Source organism: Aedes aegypti, chromosome 2 (genome assembly GCF_002204515.2).
Source record: "Aedes aegypti strain LVP_AGWG chromosome 2, AaegL5.0 Primary Assembly, whole genome shotgun sequence".
In the NCBI taxonomy this organism is placed as follows: domain Eukaryota; kingdom Metazoa; phylum Arthropoda; class Insecta; order Diptera; family Culicidae; genus Aedes; species Aedes aegypti.
Genome location: NC_035108.1, coordinates 365,749,292 through 365,772,297, shown reverse-complemented (window position 1 = coordinate 365,772,297; position 23,006 = coordinate 365,749,292). Strand labels below are relative to the sequence as shown.

The 23,006-nt window shown below is 37.2% G+C and overlaps 1 protein-coding gene across 3 annotated transcripts in view; it reads right to left on the bottom strand.

The window, feature by feature from the left end:
- The window catches only part of LOC5580322, a 198,779-nt gene that overhangs the window by 87,158 nt on the left and 88,615 nt on the right, over nt 1-23,006 (bottom strand). For 2 of the 3 annotated variants that reach the window (XM_021846526.1, XM_001662980.2), the window contains 2 exons: nt 13,529-13,678; nt 12,033-12,284 (listed from right to left, as the gene is read on the bottom strand). In XM_021846526.1, the coding sequence (XP_021702218.1) occupies nt 12,033-12,284; nt 13,529-13,678 (402 nt within the window). The remainder of the gene's footprint in view (nt 1-12,032; nt 12,285-13,528; nt 13,679-23,006) is intronic. The other variant, XM_021846528.1, reaches the window with a different exon arrangement.

Genomic DNA, 23,006 nt, shown 5'->3' with positions numbered 1-23,006 from the left:
CAAACACCGTAAGAATTGAAAAAGTTTTATCTGTCGCAACTTTTCAACTATTCGTTTTTTCTAGGTATGCACAGGTACGAATCGAGAGTGAAAGAGTCATTCTTTGAAATGGTGAAGACCAAATGAAAATTGATTCACACAGCAAATATTTCTGGAGGGACAAAGTGGGACCAGCACAATTGTGCTGGTGCCGGCACTTACCCGGTCGATGTTCGTTGTAGACTACCAATTTTCATTTTCAGTATTTTGATCGAATTAAGTGGCTGAATCTGGTTCTAATGTCCACAATAGTGCATAATATTGCATTAAAACATGAATGAGTGATTTCATACGAATCATAAGGATGATGTACCGTTCGAAAACTATGTAACAGAAACTCATAGCTTTGGTTTAAAAACTTTAATTTTTTATACGTTCATATTTGAAATAGATTGGGAATCACATTTAATGATTTAAATCTCCTATAGCAAAGTTTAAGGCAAAGTAAAAGTTTAGGGGAACGTTCAAAAATTACGTCAATCATTTAGGGGAGTGGATGTGTATGAAAATGCGACAGTGCATGTGGGAAAAAGCGTGATAGTGGATATGGAGAGGAATTAGATTGACTTAAAAACAATGGACGTAATTTTTGGATTTCCCCTTGCTTTGATAATCGATCAATACCATGTTGACGCGATAATCCATTTTGGTGTTCTACAATGTATGCCGGCTCAATATCTGCCATAATATTTATGAAATTTGACAACTGAAGCTAAAAACCTTTACTTACTATTTGTTGCCGAACCACAGAGTCCTTTAAATAGCATACTATTGATGTATGCAGCCCATGCTGGTCTTCTTCTTCTTGGCATTACACCCTCACTTGGACAGAGCCTGCTTCTCAGCAGTTCAATGAGCACTTTCATAGTTATTACTTTCATAGTTATCACATTCGTATATTATGTGGCAAGTACGATGAAACTCTATGTCCAGGGAAGTCAAAAAAATTTCCATTACGAAAAGATCCTGGACTGACCGGGAAACGAACCCAGACACCTTCAGCATGGCTTTGCTTTTTAGTCGTGAACTCTAACCACTCGGCTAAGGAAGGCCCCTGCTGGTTTTACTCGCAAATATGTTGTTAATGATGTATGAAATGCGTTAGAAATACTCTACTTAATTATTAAACAATGTATGAAGTAATGGAGTCTAGATTATCCGCTCATATAAAAATATCGTTTCATTCCTTTTAGGTTTAAAAATATATTGTCCAAATCTTGAATTTTGAGACTTAGATAAACTGATATATAAAACATAAAAATCTGTACTTCATTGCCGTGCGTATAGTGTTGCAAAGTAACTAGCAGTATCGATCAAAGAAGTTTAGGTTCAATTCCCGCTGCAGTATTTTTTTTCGTCAGATACGTATTACGATTGTGCCATTTGGCGTTAACTGCTAGTCCGTTGATTCGTGTGATGCTCCCTTTAAAGGCCATAATCGTACAAAAACCGAAAAACACAGCCGAGTTCACGAAAAAGAAATTTGGTATGTATGTTCATTCATGAATTCCTCTAAGAATTTCTCTAAAGGTTAAGATGCATCGAAGACAAAACTCGAATTTTCAAGAGCACAAATCTAGAGGACCAGGCAACCGTTTGTACTGGAGATTTAACTCATTGGTCACATTTTGTTACATTCTTTCAGGGTTTTTTCAAAGTAATATCTTGAAGATTTCCTTTAAAATTTTCTCCTAGTGTTTTATTGGTTTTCTGCCTTGAATAACTCTATAAGCTCTTGAAAGTATCCCTTCAAAACTACATTTTTATAAATTTTGCTCACAGTATTCTTAATGTAGTTTGGCCTAGGACTCATCAATAGTTTCAAAAACTCCTCTTAAACCTGTCTTAGAGATTCCTTCAGAAATTCCTCTAATTTCACTTCTATTTTTTTGCAAGATTATGAAGGATTCTTACTGGAATCATCTCACGAGATTTTCCAATAATTCGACCAGGAATTTCACGAAGATCTTTTTCAAGCATTTAATCATCCCAAAGGTATAGAAATAATTTCAGATATTTATTCACGACTTTATCGAATATCATTTATGAATACCTCTAAGAACACAAAAAAAAATCGCAAACTAAAGAAAGTTTCTAAAAATATTATTTTTTAATTTTCATACTGGAAACATTTTTTTTACAACAATTCCAGGTCAAATTCTTGATGAAATTTCTGCGAAACTTTTAAAACAATTCTATAAAAATCTTAAAACCAGTTCTGGATGAATTTAAAAATGTTTTAAAATTTACATAGAAATCTCCAGTTGAAATATTCCATGAATTATACTTAAAGGAAAGAGCTTCGAGGCAATTACTGATGCTATTTTAAAAGAAATTCTGGAAAAAAACCTAAAGAAATTTTCGTTTAATTTTTTTTAGGAATTCCGGTGTCCTAAGAAAAATTCTTACATAATTCAATTAGGTAGAACTAAGTTTCAGATTGATGCCGGTTGTCTTACAGGCCAGAGCAATATTGCCGATCAAAGGGATCCTTTGGCCCGAAGTTTGAGAATGAAATTGTGAGGGCCGCTTTTCTTCCCCTGATAAACAAAAAAACCTGACTACGCCCATGTCCCTCGCCCCCTTCAAAGGCTATGTAGGTCGTAAACGTAGTTCATAAGCAAATATAACCACGTTAAAATTAAAAAAACAGAAACAAAAATATGTCCCGATTTTGTCAGGTTCCTCATTTTGTCAGCCTAAAATTCATCGGGGGGCTGACAAAATCGGGTTTCTACTGTATTACAATGACTTAAATTCCATTTTAAGCAAATAGACTCAATGTAAAAAATAAAATAAAGTAAATTTGACATTGGGAGCCAGATAGCCATAACGGTAAACGCGCAGATACTAAGCAAGATCATGCTGAGGGTCGTAGGTTAGAGTCCAGCCGGTCGAGCATCTTTTCGTAAAGGGAATTTTCTCGACTTCCCTGAGCGTAGAGTATGATCGTACCTGTCAGACGATATACACATGCAACATTGGTCGATTGACAAAGAGAGCTGTTAGTTAATATCTGTGGAAGTGCTCACGAGAAGTTGAGAAGCAGGCTTCTTTAGCGTCAGAAAGAAGAAGAAGAAATTTTATGGTAATTACTTGCACTTAAAAATGCACCATTCTTGTTAATTAACGTCCAAGCTGTCGGGCACATATGACGTAAATTTATATGAATTTTTAGGGAAGCTGCTTACGCAGACTGAATATTTTGACGTTTCCATTTTAGCTCTAGGAATAAAATGAATGATTCCAGTTATCTATATAAAAAAATTGAATTGTGTTTGTATGTCACGAAATAACTTACGAACGGGTGTACGGATTTGGATGATTCTTTCTTCGCTTCGTTCGACAAGGGTTCCGACTAGTTTAAAATAAATAAGTTCCATGTTACCAACCTTAACAAAAACATCGTTCAAGCATAATTTGAAGGAGAGCTTTGTCATTTCAAAAGTGATAGTGTATATGTTAGGTAAAGTGAGTGAAAGAGGTTGGAGGGAGTCTTTAAAAAAATAATTTCATTTTCGAGTCTAGTACACGACTCTGACAACGGCCTTATAGTGGAGGTTGAATTATGAGTAACTGTCAAAGGATGGAAACTGAAGTGGAATAAAATGATATAATTCTCAATTTGGTTTTCATTTATTTATAGGTATTCCACTAAGCAATTCGAAGGTTTATTATTATTTTCAATTTTAATTTTTATTGCATAATTATTTTTGAGGAAAAATCCCACATCATTTAGGAGGATATAAACAAACATAACAAAACCAAGACGTTTTGATTGAGACAATTAGTTTTCAAGTTATTCACACATGTATGTTTACCCATTTTTATATGACGTGGACTAGTTCTTGAATAATTTCGATAAACGTCATCATCACGTGATGCTTTGAATCTTAGAGAGAATATGAAGTATTTTTATCTCTCGTACATTGTTTTCGTTCCATTTATAAAAAAAAAATCATATAAATTAAAGTAAATTTTTTTTTTAAATTTCAATGTACATTAAGAAAAACATAATTATTTCTGAATTTTCGGGTCACCCTAACTCACGAAAGAGCACCCTAATGACGAAATAAAAAAATACGGGTCCAAAATTTTTTAAAAAGGCATAACTTGAGCAATTTTCTAAAAAAATAAAAAAAAAATAAATTTTCGAACATCGACCGCCTTGGGGACGGACCAGCACAATTGTGCTGGTCTGAATTTGACCCTAAAAAGTTCATGGAGTGATAGAATAACCAAAATAAAGAATGTTTTGTTCTACGAGATGATGAGTTTATAAGGTAAATTTTGAAATAATCGCTCAAATATGGTCCGTCCCGAAAGGGATATTGGCTTGTTCTAAAGTAATTACCATTTGAACAACACATCTGGCAAAGAATTGATAAAATAGCAAAATATAAAAATTGTTAACATTTAGTATTACTAAATAATAAAATTTAAAACAGTATGAATAATTGATTGATTGATTTGACTTTATTAACGAGATTTTTAGCCCTGGGCTAGTTCATCTCGGGACCAGTATGAATAGAAAGAATAAACGCGTATGAATAGAATATAGGCTATTCTCTATTTTTAAAAGAAGGCAAAATTTATAATTAAACCAATAGAAGAATAGACGCCAAAAATTATTGCGGCATAATAAAACGAAAATACATAAAAAGTGCGTTCAGAATCATCGAAGTGATTGTGCTACTTGTCCCCGACTGCCATTTCCCCGAATGACTGGTTTCCCCGAAAAGTTGTGACGAGAAAGAACGATAAACAGTCAAAAGAAGGAAGTATTCTGTCATTCTCGGCTATACACATTTTGGCAAAAATGCTGAGGACGGTAAAACTCGAAAGAACCGCCAATTAAATAAAGAAGGGTGCAAATTAGATGGCCAGTTTGTTCACCACCCTGAAATGTATAAAGTTACGACAATTATGAGTATTAAAAACTTTTCGGAGAAGTGGGCTAGTCGGGAAACGGGATATTCGGAGAACTGGCATTCAGAAAAAAGTAGCACAACCCATTGAAGTAACTGCAGTAATTGATTTTTATTTTCGCTGAAAATTTGAGCTGATCATTGTTATCGATTGCCGCCCTTCTGTCAGTTGGAAACAAAAAAAAAAAAAAATACTTAAAAAATATAGCTCGAAAGAACAGCCTATGCATTGAAGGAGATTTTTTTTGAAATTTTAAATCACAGTTTTCATACCTTTTATTATGGTTACATCATATTTAGAAAAAAAATAGAACAATAAAAAAGGGTATATTTGTGCTAAATATATAAAAATCTTCAGTGCGAAAATTTGTTCCAATAGCCAAACTTAAAAGAAGAATTAATATTTGAAATTTAAAAAATAATTAAATTAAATTAATATTGGTAATTTTGGATAAATAATAAAATGCTATTGACTTCCCAATATGCTTAAACTTATTCAAGAGCGAATGATTGTTGAACAAAGTGTTATTTTGTATTCATCGACTCCAAAACAAGCCTGATGCCATCAGAAAGATTCATTAGAAACGTAAAAACGAAAAATTGAGAAATTCTTGGTTTCAGACTCATCATGCCAAACGACTATTATGCCAAACGACTATTATGCCAAACGACTTTATGCCAAACGGCCTTATGCCAAACGACTTTATGCCAAATGACCTACCACCAGGACCGTGCTAGGGTACATTTTATGCGGAAAAATACCGGATCCAGCCCATGATACGCCAGCAGTCCAGACAAGTCACATCTGCACTGATGACCTCCTCGACAACCTCGACAAGTAATTTGAAAGATTCTGGGAAATCGACAACTTCGACGTCGGCAGAAACTACACTGACGACGAACAACGCTGTGAAGATCTATTCCAACAAACCGTTGATCGAGATTCAAGTGCAAGGTATATCGTTCGTTTACCGCTGCGAGAGGAAATGCATATGGATGCTGCATCTACGTCGTTTCTCGTGATACATTTGGACAGCTCCACAGTCATCTACTGACTGCCAAGTCTCGTGTTGCTCCACTGCGTGGACAATCCACCCCTCGTCTGGAGCTATGCGCCGCTCTTCTCGGCAGTCAACTTGCCGACAACTTACGACAAACAACAGATTTCGTAGAACCCCCAACGTTTTGGGTGGATTCTACCATCGTTCTTCACTGGATAAAATCTCAGTCCAATGTCTGGAAGATTTTCGTGTCGAATCGGATCGCAGAGATCCAGCGCCTAACTAAGGGCTGCGCGTGGAGACACGTTCCTTCGGAAATAAATCCAGCCGACCGGATTTCCCGAGGAATTATGGCAAGTCAGATCTCGAAGGACGATTTGTGGTGGCATGGTCCGAGTTTTCTCAAAGATCCCGTTGAGAGTTGGCCAAAGTGTTTGGTTTCGCCGCCGACCAATGTCGAATTACAACAAGTAGCTTGCCCAGTAGCTCTGGACAGCGCCATTGACGACTCAACACTGTTTGACCGTTATGCGGACCTCGCCAAGCTGATTCGTATCGTGGCACATTGCTACCGATTTTTCAACAACGCAAAACTCCCTAGGAGCGAACGCACTGTCGGTTCACTCACCCCAGAGGAAGGTGAACATGCGCTCAAGATCCTCGTAAGACAGGTTCAGATGCTAGTTTTCCTGCTGAAGTTCGCCAGTACAGCCGCAGCCAAGCAAATCCTTCAGCTTCAGAAATACCCACATCGAAATCACCACTCAAAGATCTGAAGTTGTTCATCGATAAGTTTGGGTTGTTAAGGCTTTTCGGAGGATTATCAAACATGAAAGCATCCTTAGATACTCGCTTTACAATACTCCTCCCCGCTGATCACCAGCTCAGTTGGCTTATCGCCCGATCATGCCACATCAGAACACTTCACGGCGGTCCAACTCTTACCCCCGCCACTATGCGCCAGCGGTTTTGGCCAGTCCGGGGTCGACGTCTAGCACGTAAGGTGGTACGTGAATGCGTAACCTGTTTCCGGAGTCAACCACGGCTAGCTCAGCAGATTATGGCACCTCTTCCCTCCGTTCGTGTATCACCAGCTAGACCGTTCATACACTCTGGGATGGATTACTGTGGGCCGTTTCTTGTACGTCCGTTAAGTGATCGGGGCGCGTCGGTAAAAGTTTACGTCGGGTTATTCGTGTGTCTCGTGGTAAAGGCCGTGTATCTCAAAGTCGTCGCAGATCTGTCGTCCGCCGCCTGCATAAATGCCGTTAAACGATTCGTGGCACGTCGTGGTCGGTTACTCCCCAGACAATCAGAATGTACGCATAACGGAATCACCTTTTGCGTTATGCGATGCTTATATGTAGAAAGTTTCACGCATAAGATAATGCGAAAAGGCCTTATTAGGCCGTCCCTTATATTTCGAAAATGCGAAATGTTATAAGTTCGTCATTGTAAAGTGCTCGTTTTGGTAAGAAAAAAATCAGGTAAAAATTTGAAGTCCGTACGTGGACGCTAAGTGGTCCCCCAATGGCCCTGAAGGTATTAGGTGTAGATGACCCCGTGCGCAAAATCGAGCTCGCTGCTCTAGTGCACACAGCATGTGTACGAAAAGCCACCAGTAACAAATTGTCCAGCGCGCGTTGATAATCAGCATAGAAGTTTGTTTTCTTTGGGATGATTCAAATATTACGTAACGCAAAATTTGCCAATTTCTAACACCACCCCCCCCCCCCTCCCCCACATAACAGCTTTTGTATGAAATATTTAATTGTTTAGTATAAACCGTAACACTATGGAAGATCTCCTCCCTCCCCCTGTTACGTAACGTAATATTTGAACGAACCCTTTTTAGTTACGAATTTTATGTCAGCGTGCAGTGTTAGGAAGATATTCATATTATAAAATATTATTTTACTTGAAATTCTATGCTGACTATTAATTTGTTACTAGTGGCTTTTCGTACTCATGTTGCGTACACTAGAGAAGCGAACTTGATTTGGCGCACGGGGGTCATCTACACCTAATACCTTTAGGGTCGTTGGGGGACCACTTAGCGTCCACGTACGGACCTCAAATTTTTACCTGATTTCTTTCTTACCAAAACGAGCACTTTACAATAACGAACTTATAACATTTCGCATTTTCGCAAAATAAGGGACAGCCTAGGCCTTATACGTACAAAAGTGAAGGCGATATACGTGCATTTTTATATGATGGGAATAGCATACAATGCGAGTGTATAGATTTTATTGCGAACTAATCTGTACTCTTATGCGTCTTATTTTATAATAACAAAGCTCATTTGACAGCTGCTACGGATTGATCCGACTAACTTTGTACGAGTATACGGGACGAAAAAAATATGTATATATATGAACTCATAAAATAACGTTTTATGCGAGGAAACCCATCGATCAAACGATTTCTTCCATCATGTAGTGCGGGTGTGATGCAACTTGTATAAATAAACGACTTTGTTCGTAAACTGTTATGCGAACTTCTGGTTGTCTGGGTCGAACTACACTGCAACAACGCGACTGCTTTCGTCGGGGAAGATCGAGAACTGCGTACGTTGCGGGAAGAATTTTGTCGTCAATTCCGGTCAGAGGACTGGAACAACTTCTGTCAGGAGAGTGGAATCAAGCTTCACTTAATCCGACGCATCATGGGCAACCGCTCAGTCACCGTGGACCAGCTGCAGACCGTCGTTGCCCAAATCGAATCTATCCTCAATTCCCGCCTTCTTTCTCCGCTTTCAGATTCTCCAGACGACTCTGCTGCTCTGCTCTGATACCTGGGCATTTTCTTGTTGGTGGATTCTGCGTGAATACCAGTTTTGGTTTCCGGAAAATAGTTAATTGCTTTGTGGCCCTTTTGGTTACCTGCTGGTCTACCTACCATATTACCATAGTAACCATATAGCACTTTAATTTGCCTTGCTTATTAGCCGATATGAAATATATTAGCCGTATAAGAGCCCTATAAGCCCAAAAAGGCGAATTAGCGGGCTAGTGGTTACTTGGGTATGGTTGAACCCTACACAAACTGAAGATTTCTATGTAAACTTTTGTCTTTTTTCGATCGCAAACTGTGCTTGTGAAGTTAACACTCACCAGCTGCTATAACCTTTCACAAGCGATAAAAAAATCATATTTTGGGAGCTACACAAGCTTTTCCAAGTTGACGAAGACAAACATTTAAAATTAAGCTCTATAACTGCTACGATTACGGGGGGTCCGTAGCCTTGAGGTTACGCTTTCGCTTCATAAGCGGAAGGTCATGGATTCAATTCCCAGCCCCTCCAAAAAATAACCCGTCCAGCCACCCGAAGACGCCGCACGGAGGACCGTGCGTAGGAGGGGAGCACATCCATCCTCCGTCAGTTTCAGATGGTGACTGAGACAAACTGACCCACTTCGCAGGCAGCTAGCCTCAAACGACTCAGGAATACGGCAAAACGAACCACCGCGAGAGCAATGGACTATGGCTTATGGAAATCGATTGGACCAACAGCAGAGCACTCTCCTACCTGGTCGGTGTGAGAGCAAAAAAGCAGAAGAGAGTGAAAAGCAGATGTAAAAATATAGATTAGCTAAAAATAGAACTGTATCGATAAGGAAGATACAGATAAACTGATTCCGGCACAGTAGTGGCCACACGCACGAAGTGCCTTAAAAAAAAAAAAAAAAACTGCAACGATTTTGAATTCCATTAAACAAAATGAAAACGGATGATTTAACAATTACAAATTTGTATCGCTGCTTTCTACGTTGTTAATCTTATTTTTTTTTTCTACTGCAACTCATAACCCGAAACTCAAGTCCGAAAGTATTGCTTGGCGTATACTTACGCTTATATGTACAACATGTAGCAATGAGATGCATGTAAAATAATCTGAATCGTTAGAAGATGAGTTAACCAAACTTGTCAGAATATTGTGCTATAAAAACAATTTTGGTTACATTATGAAATCACCTCCGTAATGCCTTATAGCACTTGAGCCTTTTAAAAATCGGTTGAGTGTTAAAGACTTTTGAGACATTCAAGTGCAATGTGTCATTGAAAACATTTGAACATCCTTAAGGTGATTATAGAACGAAGCCACACCTCAAATTTTCAAGAGCAGTAGACTTGACAACCAAACAGCGCTCCGCTGTGAAAATTTATCCCATTGGTCACAACCAGCAAGCAAGTAATTTGATTGATTTTCAACGGGAACTGTTGTCCGATTCTCCAGTCTTGTGCGCTTGAAAATTCAAAGTTTGGCTTCGTTTTATAATCACCTTAACGATATAAGAATGCTTTATTATTCTATTTTAAATTAGTGTTTTGATGGTTACTGCTCAAAAAGGGCGTAACTCCATTTTGTTTTATCTTCACATTCAAAACTCCACCCAGAAGTTACAAATTTTAACTATATAAACCAACTAGGATTCAAATTTTGATATCACATTTATTCTGATAATCACGGCCAATTGAAACCCATTTCAATATCTCAGATTTTCTTTGAATCTATGAACTTATACAATCAAAAGGATTGATGGAGATTTTTTTTCTGATAATAACGGTAAGGGGAGCATCGTGCAGTGGTTACGCGTATAGTCCTTAATACAAATGAGTACTTGGATAATCTAAGATATTCGTTGAATTCAAAACATAATAGATCACAGTTATTTGAGCTTGTGTGAGTAACCGAATACCTTTAAGGTGAAGATGAATCGAAGCCAAACGTAAAATTTTCAAGAGCACGGATCTGGAGAACCAATCATCCGTTTAAGCAGAAAACTTAATCGATTGCTCACTAGCTGGTGGTGACCAATCGATTAAGTTTTCAGCTCAAACGGGTGTTTGGTTCTCCAGATTTGTGCTCTTGAAAATTTGTAGTTTGGCTTCGATTCATCTTCACCTTAAGATACACCGGGACAAGCTGAAACAGTATCACAGTAGATTCTGAAATCTAAAATCATATTTCGAGGATGTTAGAAAAGATTTACTGGCTTGGATAACTCTTATGCGCACGTGTCGTTCGATTTCAAACGATAACAAGACACAATTCTCTGAACAAAATATTGCAGTTTGCGTTTGAGAATCTCGCCTGAATGGAGTTTATCAGATTAGATTTAAAAGGTACAGACATTCTAATAGAATTTTCTGTTACAGAAACACGTTCAGATTTTTTCCGCAATAAACAGGATGCGAGTGTTGTGCTGTCAATGGTATTTGATATTTTAAAGTCCGTATAAAAAATCTGTTTTGTAACAATAAAATATATATTTCGTTTATAAATACCGAGCGTAAACTGACTATTGCCTGGAATTTCATAGGGTAGATGTAAAATTAAAGCTACCCAAGTGATCAAATATTTATCCGGTATTAAATGAATTTCAAATGTTTTCATGTTCGAATGTCTTGAAACAGACTGAGCAAAGAATGCAATAAGCTCATTAATTCGAGGACTTCATATAGAGGGAACGCTTTCATGTCATGTTTACTGTATGTCCATTGACGAACAAAGCAAATGAAAAAGTTCAGTCACTAAAACCAATTGTGACTCAGGTAATTAGCAATTTAAAGTGAGAGTTCATTGCAAACGGTAGACATTAGGGTGGATCGTCTTGATTAGTTTTTGATTAAAGAATATTCTCGATTTTATTTCTGGGAAAAATTCGACGTGTCTCGTTTACGCTTTTTCATGATTATATTTGGAAAACTAAAAATTACTCTTAAACGTCTAGTGGATTTTCATTTTAATTTCAATTAGTTAATTTTAATATTAGTGAAATTAATTGAGAAGAGGTTTTGAAAGCATTAAGTCGTGTATGTCTATCAGAAGACAGTAAATGTTTCTTCCTGATGTAACTTCAAGCAGTAGTCCCATATTACCGAGGGCCCACCCTAGTTATCCACCCAGAATGGTACGATTGAGTTGGACCTTCCAAAACAGAGAGGACAAACAAACAATCCAGACTCCAGTGCAATTAACCCGCAATCTCAACCCTTCTGATCCCGGGCTCTTACCTTACCACATATGCTCAAACTCTGGCAAACATTGGCCACTTACCTCGATGTAGCTGTTTTCCGGGTAGATGCCGCTACGGTACTGGAGTGTCCCCATGGATACAGTCTCGTTATTGCAGCTTCCGGCTCTGAGTTCCGTTGCCGGCATCGTCATCGTCGTTGATGCAGTGACCGGTGTCGACGCCGTTGTGGAAGTCATTGGGACCATGGTCGTTGTGGTGGCCGATTTTTGTAGACCACCTATGCTGGCAGACGTGGGCAGTGTCGTGAGGTCACTAGTGGAGGCGGTAAAGTTCTACGGGTGGTTCAACATGATGGGTGGTAAGGGAAAGAAAGCATGAAAATGGCAGCAAAGCCATAGTGCAAAATCAATTACAATAATTGACGAGCCAGAATACGGTGTGGAATGCGTGTGTGGGTGTAGATAGGTCGTCTTGTCTACCATATTTGCCAACTGAGTGTTTCTTGATGGTGTGTTTGGTTAGTAACGGGAAACGGCTGTCATTAGGAAATGAGATTCGGTATGGTTTTCGTATGCTTTGTACAGGTGAATACGATCCGTAGCCAAGTTTGGTAAGTGAACTCGTTTCTGTTTGAGTTGGCTTCGTCTACATTTGAGGTTTTGAGGTAGGTGTTAAGACTCAGACGCCTTCAGGCGCTGAATTATGTCCAATCAGGAATGTGAATCGAAATGAGAACTATGTACATGGTTGAATAAATGGATCTAGCACTTGAAAACTATCTATGTCTTCTACTGAAATGGTAATGGTATCAAATTATTTCAAAGCCTATAGCCATAGTACTTACTGCAACCTTGTAGAGAGTAAGAATGCCAATATATTTCATCATAAATATTCAGTTTTAGGTGATTTCGGCGTATTGCAATACTTGATTCTATATTGTTCGTTTAGTTGAGGAATAGATTATCGTGCACATCTTCAACGAGGAAAAATAAATACTCACACATCAGTTTATATGGCACTTTCATAGAAGCACGCACCTTGCATTCAAAGTACAATTCAACATAATGCGTTACATGTGCGTTACTTGTTGGTTTTGTTAGCTACGACGCCATCCAATATATGGCAAACATGGTGGGAGAATATTTTGGTGGGACAAAATTATTTGAGTGTGAGTCTATTGGAGGGCAAAATCCTCAATACTTATGGTGAGTAGTGTATCTGTTCAAACCCCAATAATTTTCTCATCAGGCATGGAAGCGGTCAATTCACTCGTAACATTGACACAACTAACATAACTGTTGATTTATAGAATTGATAGCCCCCGGATGTACTGCCCTGCCTTTCTGATCAAATGGAACGGAAGGCCTCGAATGACTGGCTCAATTTACAGCTTCAGTTCACACACGCAAACCAAACTCAATTTCCAGACCGATAAAACGTAGAATTTACATCCCCAGGGGCAATTTCATCAATTTTCACTGCACATCCCACACGCACACGTGGTCCCCGGTCCTGCTCTCGCATATTGAGTTCAGTTTTGCAATTTGTGCATCCAGTAGCAGCTAGGTGAACTTACCAGTTTTCCAGATGAGCCGTACTTTCTTGCACGGTCCTTTTCCAGTCGCAGCAAAATCTGGGCGTTCTGTTCGCACGTATACGTATGCTGCCGTGTGTTCTTCCGGTCCAAGCTATACTGATAGAGAGGCCTTAATGGATTCGGTATTATCTGCAAATATTTGGAAAAGTAAAATAGCGAAGAGGGGTTAGAGAAAAATATGCTAGAAAAGTGCGTCGAAGGCGGAGACGGTTGGTGGTTTGTTGGCTTATAGCTGACTAGGTGATGCCAAAGTGGTTGCGTAAATATTTAATGGATTTTCGTGGTAAAGTTTGGTTAGTCTCTCTCGTTTCTGATCTTCACCTTGACGTGGGCAAGGTGATGATGGATGGGAAGGGATGCTGATATTGTCGTGGTCAGTTTTGCTTGTGTCTGTCTTCATTTATTTTCGGCTTCTCTAGCTTAGTGTTACAGGATGTGTTAATGAGAAATGTTTTTTTTCTTGTTTACTGAAAAACAATATTTGTGTTGTACTTTACGTTGTGAATATGATTTAGATTTCCGAAACACAAATTTTGTCCATAGCTAACAATATTTATTGCATTGGATTGCATCCAATATTCCATATGTCATTTATTGATTTCTGCTAAGTTATTTTATAATGATTTCGTCAAGGAATCTAAAAACAGATTCTTCTAGAATTTCTCTTGGCATTTCTCTTAATGTTCCACTAGATATTTGTCTTCACATTTTTGTATCTCTATATGCAGAAACTGAGGCAATTGATTGTGAGCACGCTTGCTCTGTGGATTGATTTGCATCTGATTCTATGACAGTTCGAAGTATTGGAGAGCACCTTTAAAAGAAAGCAAGTCCTCATTAATATCTCAACGTATTTTCCTATACGTTCATATTAAAATACCAAGAATTATTATTTAAACTAAGTATTTATCTAAAATGACAACTTCGGGAAATCTGCTGCAAGTTTTCAAAAATATTTCTTCATTCTTCATTTCCCTTATAAGTCACAAATCATAGCCAGATTGCATTAGGAATTATTTTTTGGAAACAATTAATTTTTTTTAACTGCAGAAGCTGTAAGGATATTTTTTAAAACAATACTTTTTCTAAGAAATTCGGCAAGGGATAACTTAGGAGAAAGCATTGGAAAAGTTTCTGAACCTCTTTTTGATTTTTTTTCAAAGCACTGCTTTAAGCAATTCCTGGATAATTTAATTTAAGATTTTTTTTGTAAAAATAGCCATTTTCTTATGGTTGTGTTGCCTTTTTAGAAGGGAGTTTAAAAATTTACTAGGGATAACATTTTTTAACTGGATTCATCATAGTGAAGTGCACTAGACATGTGTACATATTTGAAGTAGCATCATATATAAAAATGATATAATTCAGAAATTGTTATGCTTAGTTTGTTGTACTTTGTTCATGATTTATTTTTGATTTTTTTAATGTCACTAACTTTATCAAATGAGTCGATTCACTTTTGTGAGTGAGTCACTTACGATTCGCTTCCAAAATTAGACCAATTTGCCCATCTACATAATACTTACCAATAAGCATTTGAGTAAGCCGTAAAACAGTCTTCTAATTGCATTCTATATGCTCACTGTCTTAATATAGCAGAATGATTGCTTAGCTGCCCCAAAGAATTTTGGAGTATCTCCGGATCCAGATCAATTTTGACACAGATTCTAAAACTAGAAAAGTTTTTTAAGAACTTGTGGAGAAATGGTGCAAAAATATCGAGAAACAAAAAAGTTATCGCGATTTGAATATTTTGTTTATGGTAAAAAATGAGGCTGCCGGTAGAGGGGTTAATATATCATCCAGCAATTGCAAGGAATGATACCCAAGTAGCACTGGTAACAAATGCAATATTTTATAAAAATAAAACAAATTACATTGCCGTTGCATTTCAGATAATTTGTAGCATATCTTATTGATGATATTCAATTTTGGTTACTAAACTATTACATTGTAACTTACGCTTTGTTTACATTACATAGGTGTTGCATTTTTACTTGCATGTAACTTAACCTAGAGCTGTCAAAATGAATAAGTTACATTGAAATTGAATCTGTGGTTGCAAAGAAACAAATAACACGCTAGGTCACATACAGATTGCTAAATCACATGTGTGTAACAGCATGAAGTTTGTTTACCATTTGTCATAGGGGAAGGGGTGAAAAAATGAACAGGATGGTAAATGAACGCCGAACTTGTTACGCATGAACAACAAATTTCAATAATTTTTATTACGCACGGATGATTTAGAGCATAAATAAGAGTGTTTTTGTTAATAAGAAGATAAATTGAAGTCAGAATCACGTTCAGAAATTGAAACTGATGTAATTTTAGGCACGGAGATGTTGAGCTTTTTCAATGATTTGATGTCGAAGCCGAAACCTTTAGAACTGTTTTCGAAGGGATTATAATCATTCATAGATGTTTTTTTAGGACTGTAATAAAAATATTCAAAAATGTTTGTTTTGCTCGTGTGTTCTACCACCAACATAAAATGAACATTTCCATAATATTTTAATGACGATGAAAGTATGTGAAAATTTAGCTGTCTTAGTCTTACTTCGTGTCGCTGCGTTAATTAACATCTCTGATGTTGTGCGATAGAACTAGTTATAATTAACAAACAAATTAATAAATGAAGTACAATTTTTGGGAGTAAACATATCACAAAACATTGAGTTACATTTGTAATGTTCTCTTTTCTACTTTTATGGAGAACGCCAATCTTTGCGCCCATGACACGGAATGAATATATTCATGTGTTCACTGTTATTCTCCAACCGAAACACAGTGAACACATTTTCGACGAGCAAATTTCAGTTTTGAACAAAAAAAAATGGCTGTTGAAGTTTCGATGATTACGATGACGGATCCTTGAACGTTAAAGTGTTTGGGTCCTCTAGACAATTCGTAATCGAACGTCAACATTCCACCGCAAAATCGCTAGTGTTTGGAGGTGATGTTTACTTCAAAATTTTGAAATCAACATCTCCAACTTAGTTCTAATACCCTCCGTCCACGAATTATTGTGGCGCGTCGATCGTCACAAGTTTCTCGTTAAACAATCAATCCCGTAAATGATTGTGTTTTGTTAAGCTTAATTACTTTTAGACGACAGCAGTCAGTGGCTGTCTTCTTTGTTGAAATTTGTTCTAGGATTCCAACTCCCACAGGGTCCACTTATGCACTGTCATAGTTTGTATTACGTGCAATAAATATGTTAAATTTGTCCTTGAAAAACTTATCGAAGGACCTCAACTTTAATCAACTCGTGGGGGCAAAACCCCCACCCCCCTATTTCATAACACCAAAACAGGTGCTGAATTCAAATTGTACCAAACGTAATGCCACGCTGAAGTAACGCGCAAAATAGAACCTCACAAATGTTAATTTTTCGCATCAGCATGTATCTTTTATTGAACAATAACAGTAGAACAAACGCCTGTAGGTATGCATTATGCAGAATCGATGAAAAGAAATCACTCATGTTAGTTAGGCCCTATAGAAGTGACAGCACAGAATTGCACAAGGGGCTACCATTAACAACACGGTTATTTTTTCCCAATTTTGGACCCACCTTCACCCTAGTAGCTATTTGTCCAGACACAAAAATTACAATTTGTATGGACCGTGGTCATTGGGCAAAATCTCTCCCCTCCCCCAATAAATGACTACGTGGTTTATGGATGACCCATAAGCACGCAATTTTTAATTGATTTATTAACCCTAGAAATACTCAAATGGATGGATGTTGTTTCTACTATTTGATAGAGAACATATTTGTATATCCGATTATAATTTAAAAAAAAACATGTTCTCACATCTAAATCGCTATTTTCGTTATCATGGGCATATTACCCTCAGTCCCTAAAATTGGCACAAATTGATGAATTTCTAAATTCAATTCGTTGTTTCACCTCAGGACGCAAGATTGCATTACTTCCTAGCGTCTTGTAGTGAAAAATTGTTAACAAACCCGCATCTTGTCACCTTTATTCGCAGAAGAGAGGATCGATGAAGAGAAATCGATCATGCGACTTGCGCCCTTATTATAGCACACGCATGAATTTGCCTTCTTTCCTATTTGAACCATTTGAGCACGTCACAAACCATGTGCTTTCTTAGACGGAGCATTTAATTTTCATACTTTTGTAAGGTTCCAGTCAATTGGCTTAGGGAATTTTTGCACATTATTTGATGGTTTATCGCAAATTCATCGTTTTTCCCATTAAAAGCAAGACGATATCGTTTAAGTGTTCATTTTAATACCCCTTCCCCTATTGACAGCAGTGTAATTTATTGGCAGTTTCAGTATAGTTACACATCAGTTTCAGAATAACATAAGATTTCTGGGTAACTAATGTGTAACAAACGAGTAACTTGCTGACAGTGACAACACTACATGTCAAAACATTTCATACTTATTGTGAATTTTGATATAACAACTTTACCATTTTATGACTAGTTATTGTTTTCATAGATATTTTTCCAGTGATTAATTAAAATTGTTGAATTTACAATTTGCAGCCTCTCTAACAGCTTTTCAATAGTTTTCATCATTTTAGATTGGCTGTCCTCAAACAGTTATTCGGAAGTGTTTCTGCAGCAAGATGAAATTAAATGGCGATTTATGATAGGCAACCCAGAAAATCCAACTGCGGGATACGAAACAACGTGATTTTGGAATCACAATCTTCACAAACAATTTAATTAAAATCAAAAACACTGCTGATTTGAGTAACAGCACCAATTTCCATTTTTTTTGTGTCAGTTCTAATGGAATAATATCTCAACAATCCAGGTATCATGTGTTATTCAATATAAACTTATTATCTATTTTATGAGCGCGTCAATTTTGAGCAAGTAAAATGATTGATTTCACCACAAATTCAAATCGGCATATTAAATCTATTATGTACTTGTGAATAATTACGCGTTCGAAAATCATACGCATTACTTTTATTGACATTCAATTCTGAAATGGTTGTTCGGTTCCAAAACTGTCAGAAAGTAACAACAACTTCAACGCCGTTTCATTTATTTTGTCGCAGGAAAACCCATGCGTAATCAACAAATTACATAGCAGTCGTTCGTAAACTTCTTATGTAACGAACAAACAAGTTACATAAGGCCCGACTTTTTGCGCTTTTTCGGTTACATAGCAGTATTTTTCCATGTTGCATGTGTATCATATTGTAACTTTTGAATATGTTAAGTAGCCGTTGCTGTAAGCTACTTGTAACAATATGTGCTGCTTGGGTAGATTTATAACCAATATATGATTCTACAACAATTTTAGATTCATTTAACAAGCGAAAGTACACAAATTTGATCAATAAGCTTAGGGTGTCGGTTTTAACCCGAATTCCCCTATGGTCTTCTTTTATGAAGACGTATGAAGATCGTCTTGAATCAGTTCGAAAACAATTTCTGTTATTTGCTCTTCAAAAATTAGGCTGAACTTCCTTCCCTCTTCCATCTAATGCCTCAAGATGCATGCTCATTGATATTCTGACATTGGAAAAGGGTCGCGAATCCGTTAAGGTTGCATTCGTGAACGATATTGTTTAGCATCGTATTGATTCTCCAAACCTATTAAACATTTCATTAAACAAACATTTGAGTTTTTGTACTCCTTCTCGGAAATTGAGGAGTCGTAACACCGTCGAACTAATTATGCAAAATTTTCTCCTCTTAATCGCATGATGAGTTTATACAATCAACATTGCGAAACAATAGACTTAACAATGTTGCGTAGTAACCTAAGAATATACTTTAACTCTGTAAGATATAGTAGTATATACATAGATTTAAGTGCAAACAAGTAGTTTATTTTTGATTGACGAAACAAATAAATAAATAAATCCTTAGTGAAATTCTTATAAATAGGTATTATATTAATCTCAAAGGAAATTTTCAGATTCTTGGAGTAGTTGTTGGTGTTAATTCGGGAGAAACCTCAGAACTTTTATAGTTTTTCTCAGAGATATATACATCACTGAATCAGTAGTGCAATCACAAATATTCTACTTCATATATTCTGTTATTCAACTTCATTCAAGCCCACCCTGCAAAAGTTCTCCCCGGGAAAAGCTGAACTCAGAAAAGTGGATCACACGTCCTCTGGGTGGGTGGAAATCTGAAGATAGATTACCCTAAATCAATGTCTTCTTCAAGCTGGTCCGGTTGTGTCTGGAACAGTATCCAATGTTGGAACATACAGCAGCAGGAAGCGAGGAATATAATGATTATGATGATGATGGAGAAGACTGCTTGAGTGCATGATGATGGAAACTAGGAGCGAGTGATTAGGGTGATGTTTGATGTGGCACGCTTGCTGGAGTTAATACAATAAGGAGGTCTGCCTTATTATGTTATAGTGACGAAGGCAAACAGTGTGTCACCTGGAATTGCCACTGTTGGGGCAGTGATGGATCGGAGCTGTGGCCCAATAACGAAAGCTGACATTTCTCGGCACTTTGGATAAGTGCTTGTTGGAACACTTTCCTAGCCATCCATGAAGAAAATCGTTGTGGAAACGAGGTCATTCAAAGAAATGTTGATTTTTGAAATAGAGTTTAAGACAAAGTACACTGCTCAGGCAGAATCCATTCAATACGTAACTAACTACCCCCTACTCCTTCAAACGTTACGTAAATTGTGGATGGCGCCAGTTTCACTTAGAGGCTCCGGAACGCAACAATACCAGTAACATGGTGTCCGCACATTTTTCCTCATATATAAAAGATGTATTCTTTGACAAATCTCTGCAATAACTTCTGAAGGAATAGCGTAATGAATTCCTCGAGAAATCCGTAAAAAAAACAAGTAATAAAGTTAAAAATTTGCTGCGACAATCATTGGAGTATCTTCTTATAATTAATAGAAGAATCCAAGAAAGCGATGCTCGAAAAAATATTTAAAGTATAGTTGCAAATTCCTGGACGAATCCCAGAAATTTTTGGAGAAATTTAATTGGTAAGCAATAGGAAATCATAGAAAACTTACTAGATGAATCCCTAGAGTAATTTCAGGTTCAATTTTTTTAACATTGTTTAATATAATTCAGTTGGAGATCTACAGATACAAATAATGTTGATTGAATTTTAGGATATTTTTTGTTTATTGTTGTTAATGACAAAATTTCAGAAAAAATAATCAAGAGCAATTTCTAACTAAATATCATCATGAAAAATATCATGCAAACCTAATTGGCTATTGATCTTGAGTACGCAGTAATCAAATTGAATGTTTGTACGATATCACCCCGTTAGCAACGCTCTCCTTCAAGTGAAATAAATCCCTTGGGTAGCAAATAATATAATCATCTTTATACAAATGCTCCTTTGCTGCAGTGAAAATACTTCGTTTCAAGGCAAAGATTCAACAAAGGTTAATTACTGCCATTTATCCGATAATTATGGCTCAAATCGGATCCAGAGGAGTCTGCACTCAGCGAGATTCAATTTCCATCGCTTCTCGTCGGCAGCACCGTGCTGCAGCAGAGGAAAACGCGAAAAGGGACCACGCTTCAGCCGACCAACAACGCCACCTCACCTTTCCTAACCTAGAAATCGCTAAGGGTATGCGATGTGGATTTGTTTTTTTCATAGCGATAAGAAACGATACGTGGAATTTCTTGAGCAGTTAATGACGAAAAGAAATGCCTATTATAATGTTTAGAGAATATGAAGCATCTGTTAAGTTCTTGATTAATCTTGAAATGAATTCATCAAGAAATCTGATGGAAGATAACTTCTCATATTCTCAAGAAGCTTCTTATGGGGTTCTTCTGAAGTGTTGAAGATGGTCATTAATGGTACATAGTTTTTATCAATGAATTCATGATATCCAAATGGCACCAAGCATTTTCTCATCTCGCCTTGAGTACTTAGTGAGCGTGATAGATTTATACTGACCGAACCTTGGTAGCCGAAGGTCACTCAGCGACGCTGTATGCTGGATAATGTACAGCAAAATTGTAAATAGAATCAGTAGCAAAATACACGTAGAACTGCACAGTAGCTACGTTCCCAATGAACCACGTGTAGTACAATAATGTGCATCCAAAATCACTTCTTCTTCTTTCTGGCGTTACATCCCCACTGGGACAGAGCCTGCTTCTCTGCTTAGTGTTCTTGTAAGCACTTCCACAGTTATTAACTGAGAGCTTACTATGCCAATGACCATTTTTGCATGCGTATATCGGGTGGCAGGTACGATGATACTTTATGCCCTGGGAAGTCGAGAAAATTTCCAACCCGAAAAGATCTTCGACCGGTGGGATTCGAACCCACGACTCTCAGCTTGGTCTAGCTGAATAGCTGCGCGTTTCAAAAATCACACAAACGTCAAAAATCAGAATCTCACAAGTTGTCAAATTAAACGCTATCAATGTCAACACAAGTTGTATATAAATCCCCAGTACGAATCATAAACGACAATCTGTATTGACGACAAAACATGTCGTAAATAGTGCAACAAAGAATCGAGTTAAGTTTATAAACTGATAAATCATATATCAATCCAGAAAGCATCGTATAATATCGCAATAGCTTAGCAAAAATTGACACCCAAACATGTCAGCAGATACGACGATGGGCCTCAAAGAACAACACAGTATGTGTCGCTGTACATGGAACATGTATTAATATTGGCAAATAATGACCAGTCCATTTTGAAACCTTTAGTGGAACAGTGTTAAGGTATTCGATTTATAATTCAAAGGTCCTGCGTTCAAGGCTTGTTGGGAACTTTTGTTTTTATTTGCAATTTGCTTTTGATTGTGTCCTTATCCGCAACAGTTGCGACAAACGGTTGTGAGCGAGCTTGCTTTGTTGTTTGTTTTTCGTCTGTTTTGATGATAATTTGATTCACTGGTCCCAACTTTAACTTTTGGCCCGTGTGTGATCGGTCCCCCCGCAAAAAAGATCTGTGAAATTTCTGTGGTTGGTGGTATAAATCGTGCGTCAGGGCTTCTTGGTGCTAGTCAAGGACTAGTGAAGAAAGTCCTTCAAAGATCGACAAGGCGAGTATCGCCAGTATTCGATCTTTCGAGCGTGTATATTTTTCTTTAGATTGTTCTATAATAACCATTCCAATAATTTAGTTCAGAAATCGTTCTTGCCCGTAGCTCGAAGTTCTTCATCGAGTTCTCAGCATTATCAAATTTCAAAACTTTCCGGGAATTTATCTTTCATTTTTTCGAGAGATTATATGAAATCTCAACAAATATTTGGAAAATTATTCCTCTCAAGATACCTTCAAGAATGCATTTATGAAATCATGACAAAACTTTTTTTTTTTTAATTACAACTATTGGAAAATTCACTCACTCACCCGAACGCCACTGAGAAAAAATAGCAAAAAATCTGCTGCTACCGACCATTCAGTGATAGCTGAACGGTACTGGGTGGAGTGTAGCATGAAAGCGTCGAAACCGATTTTGTAATAGCGA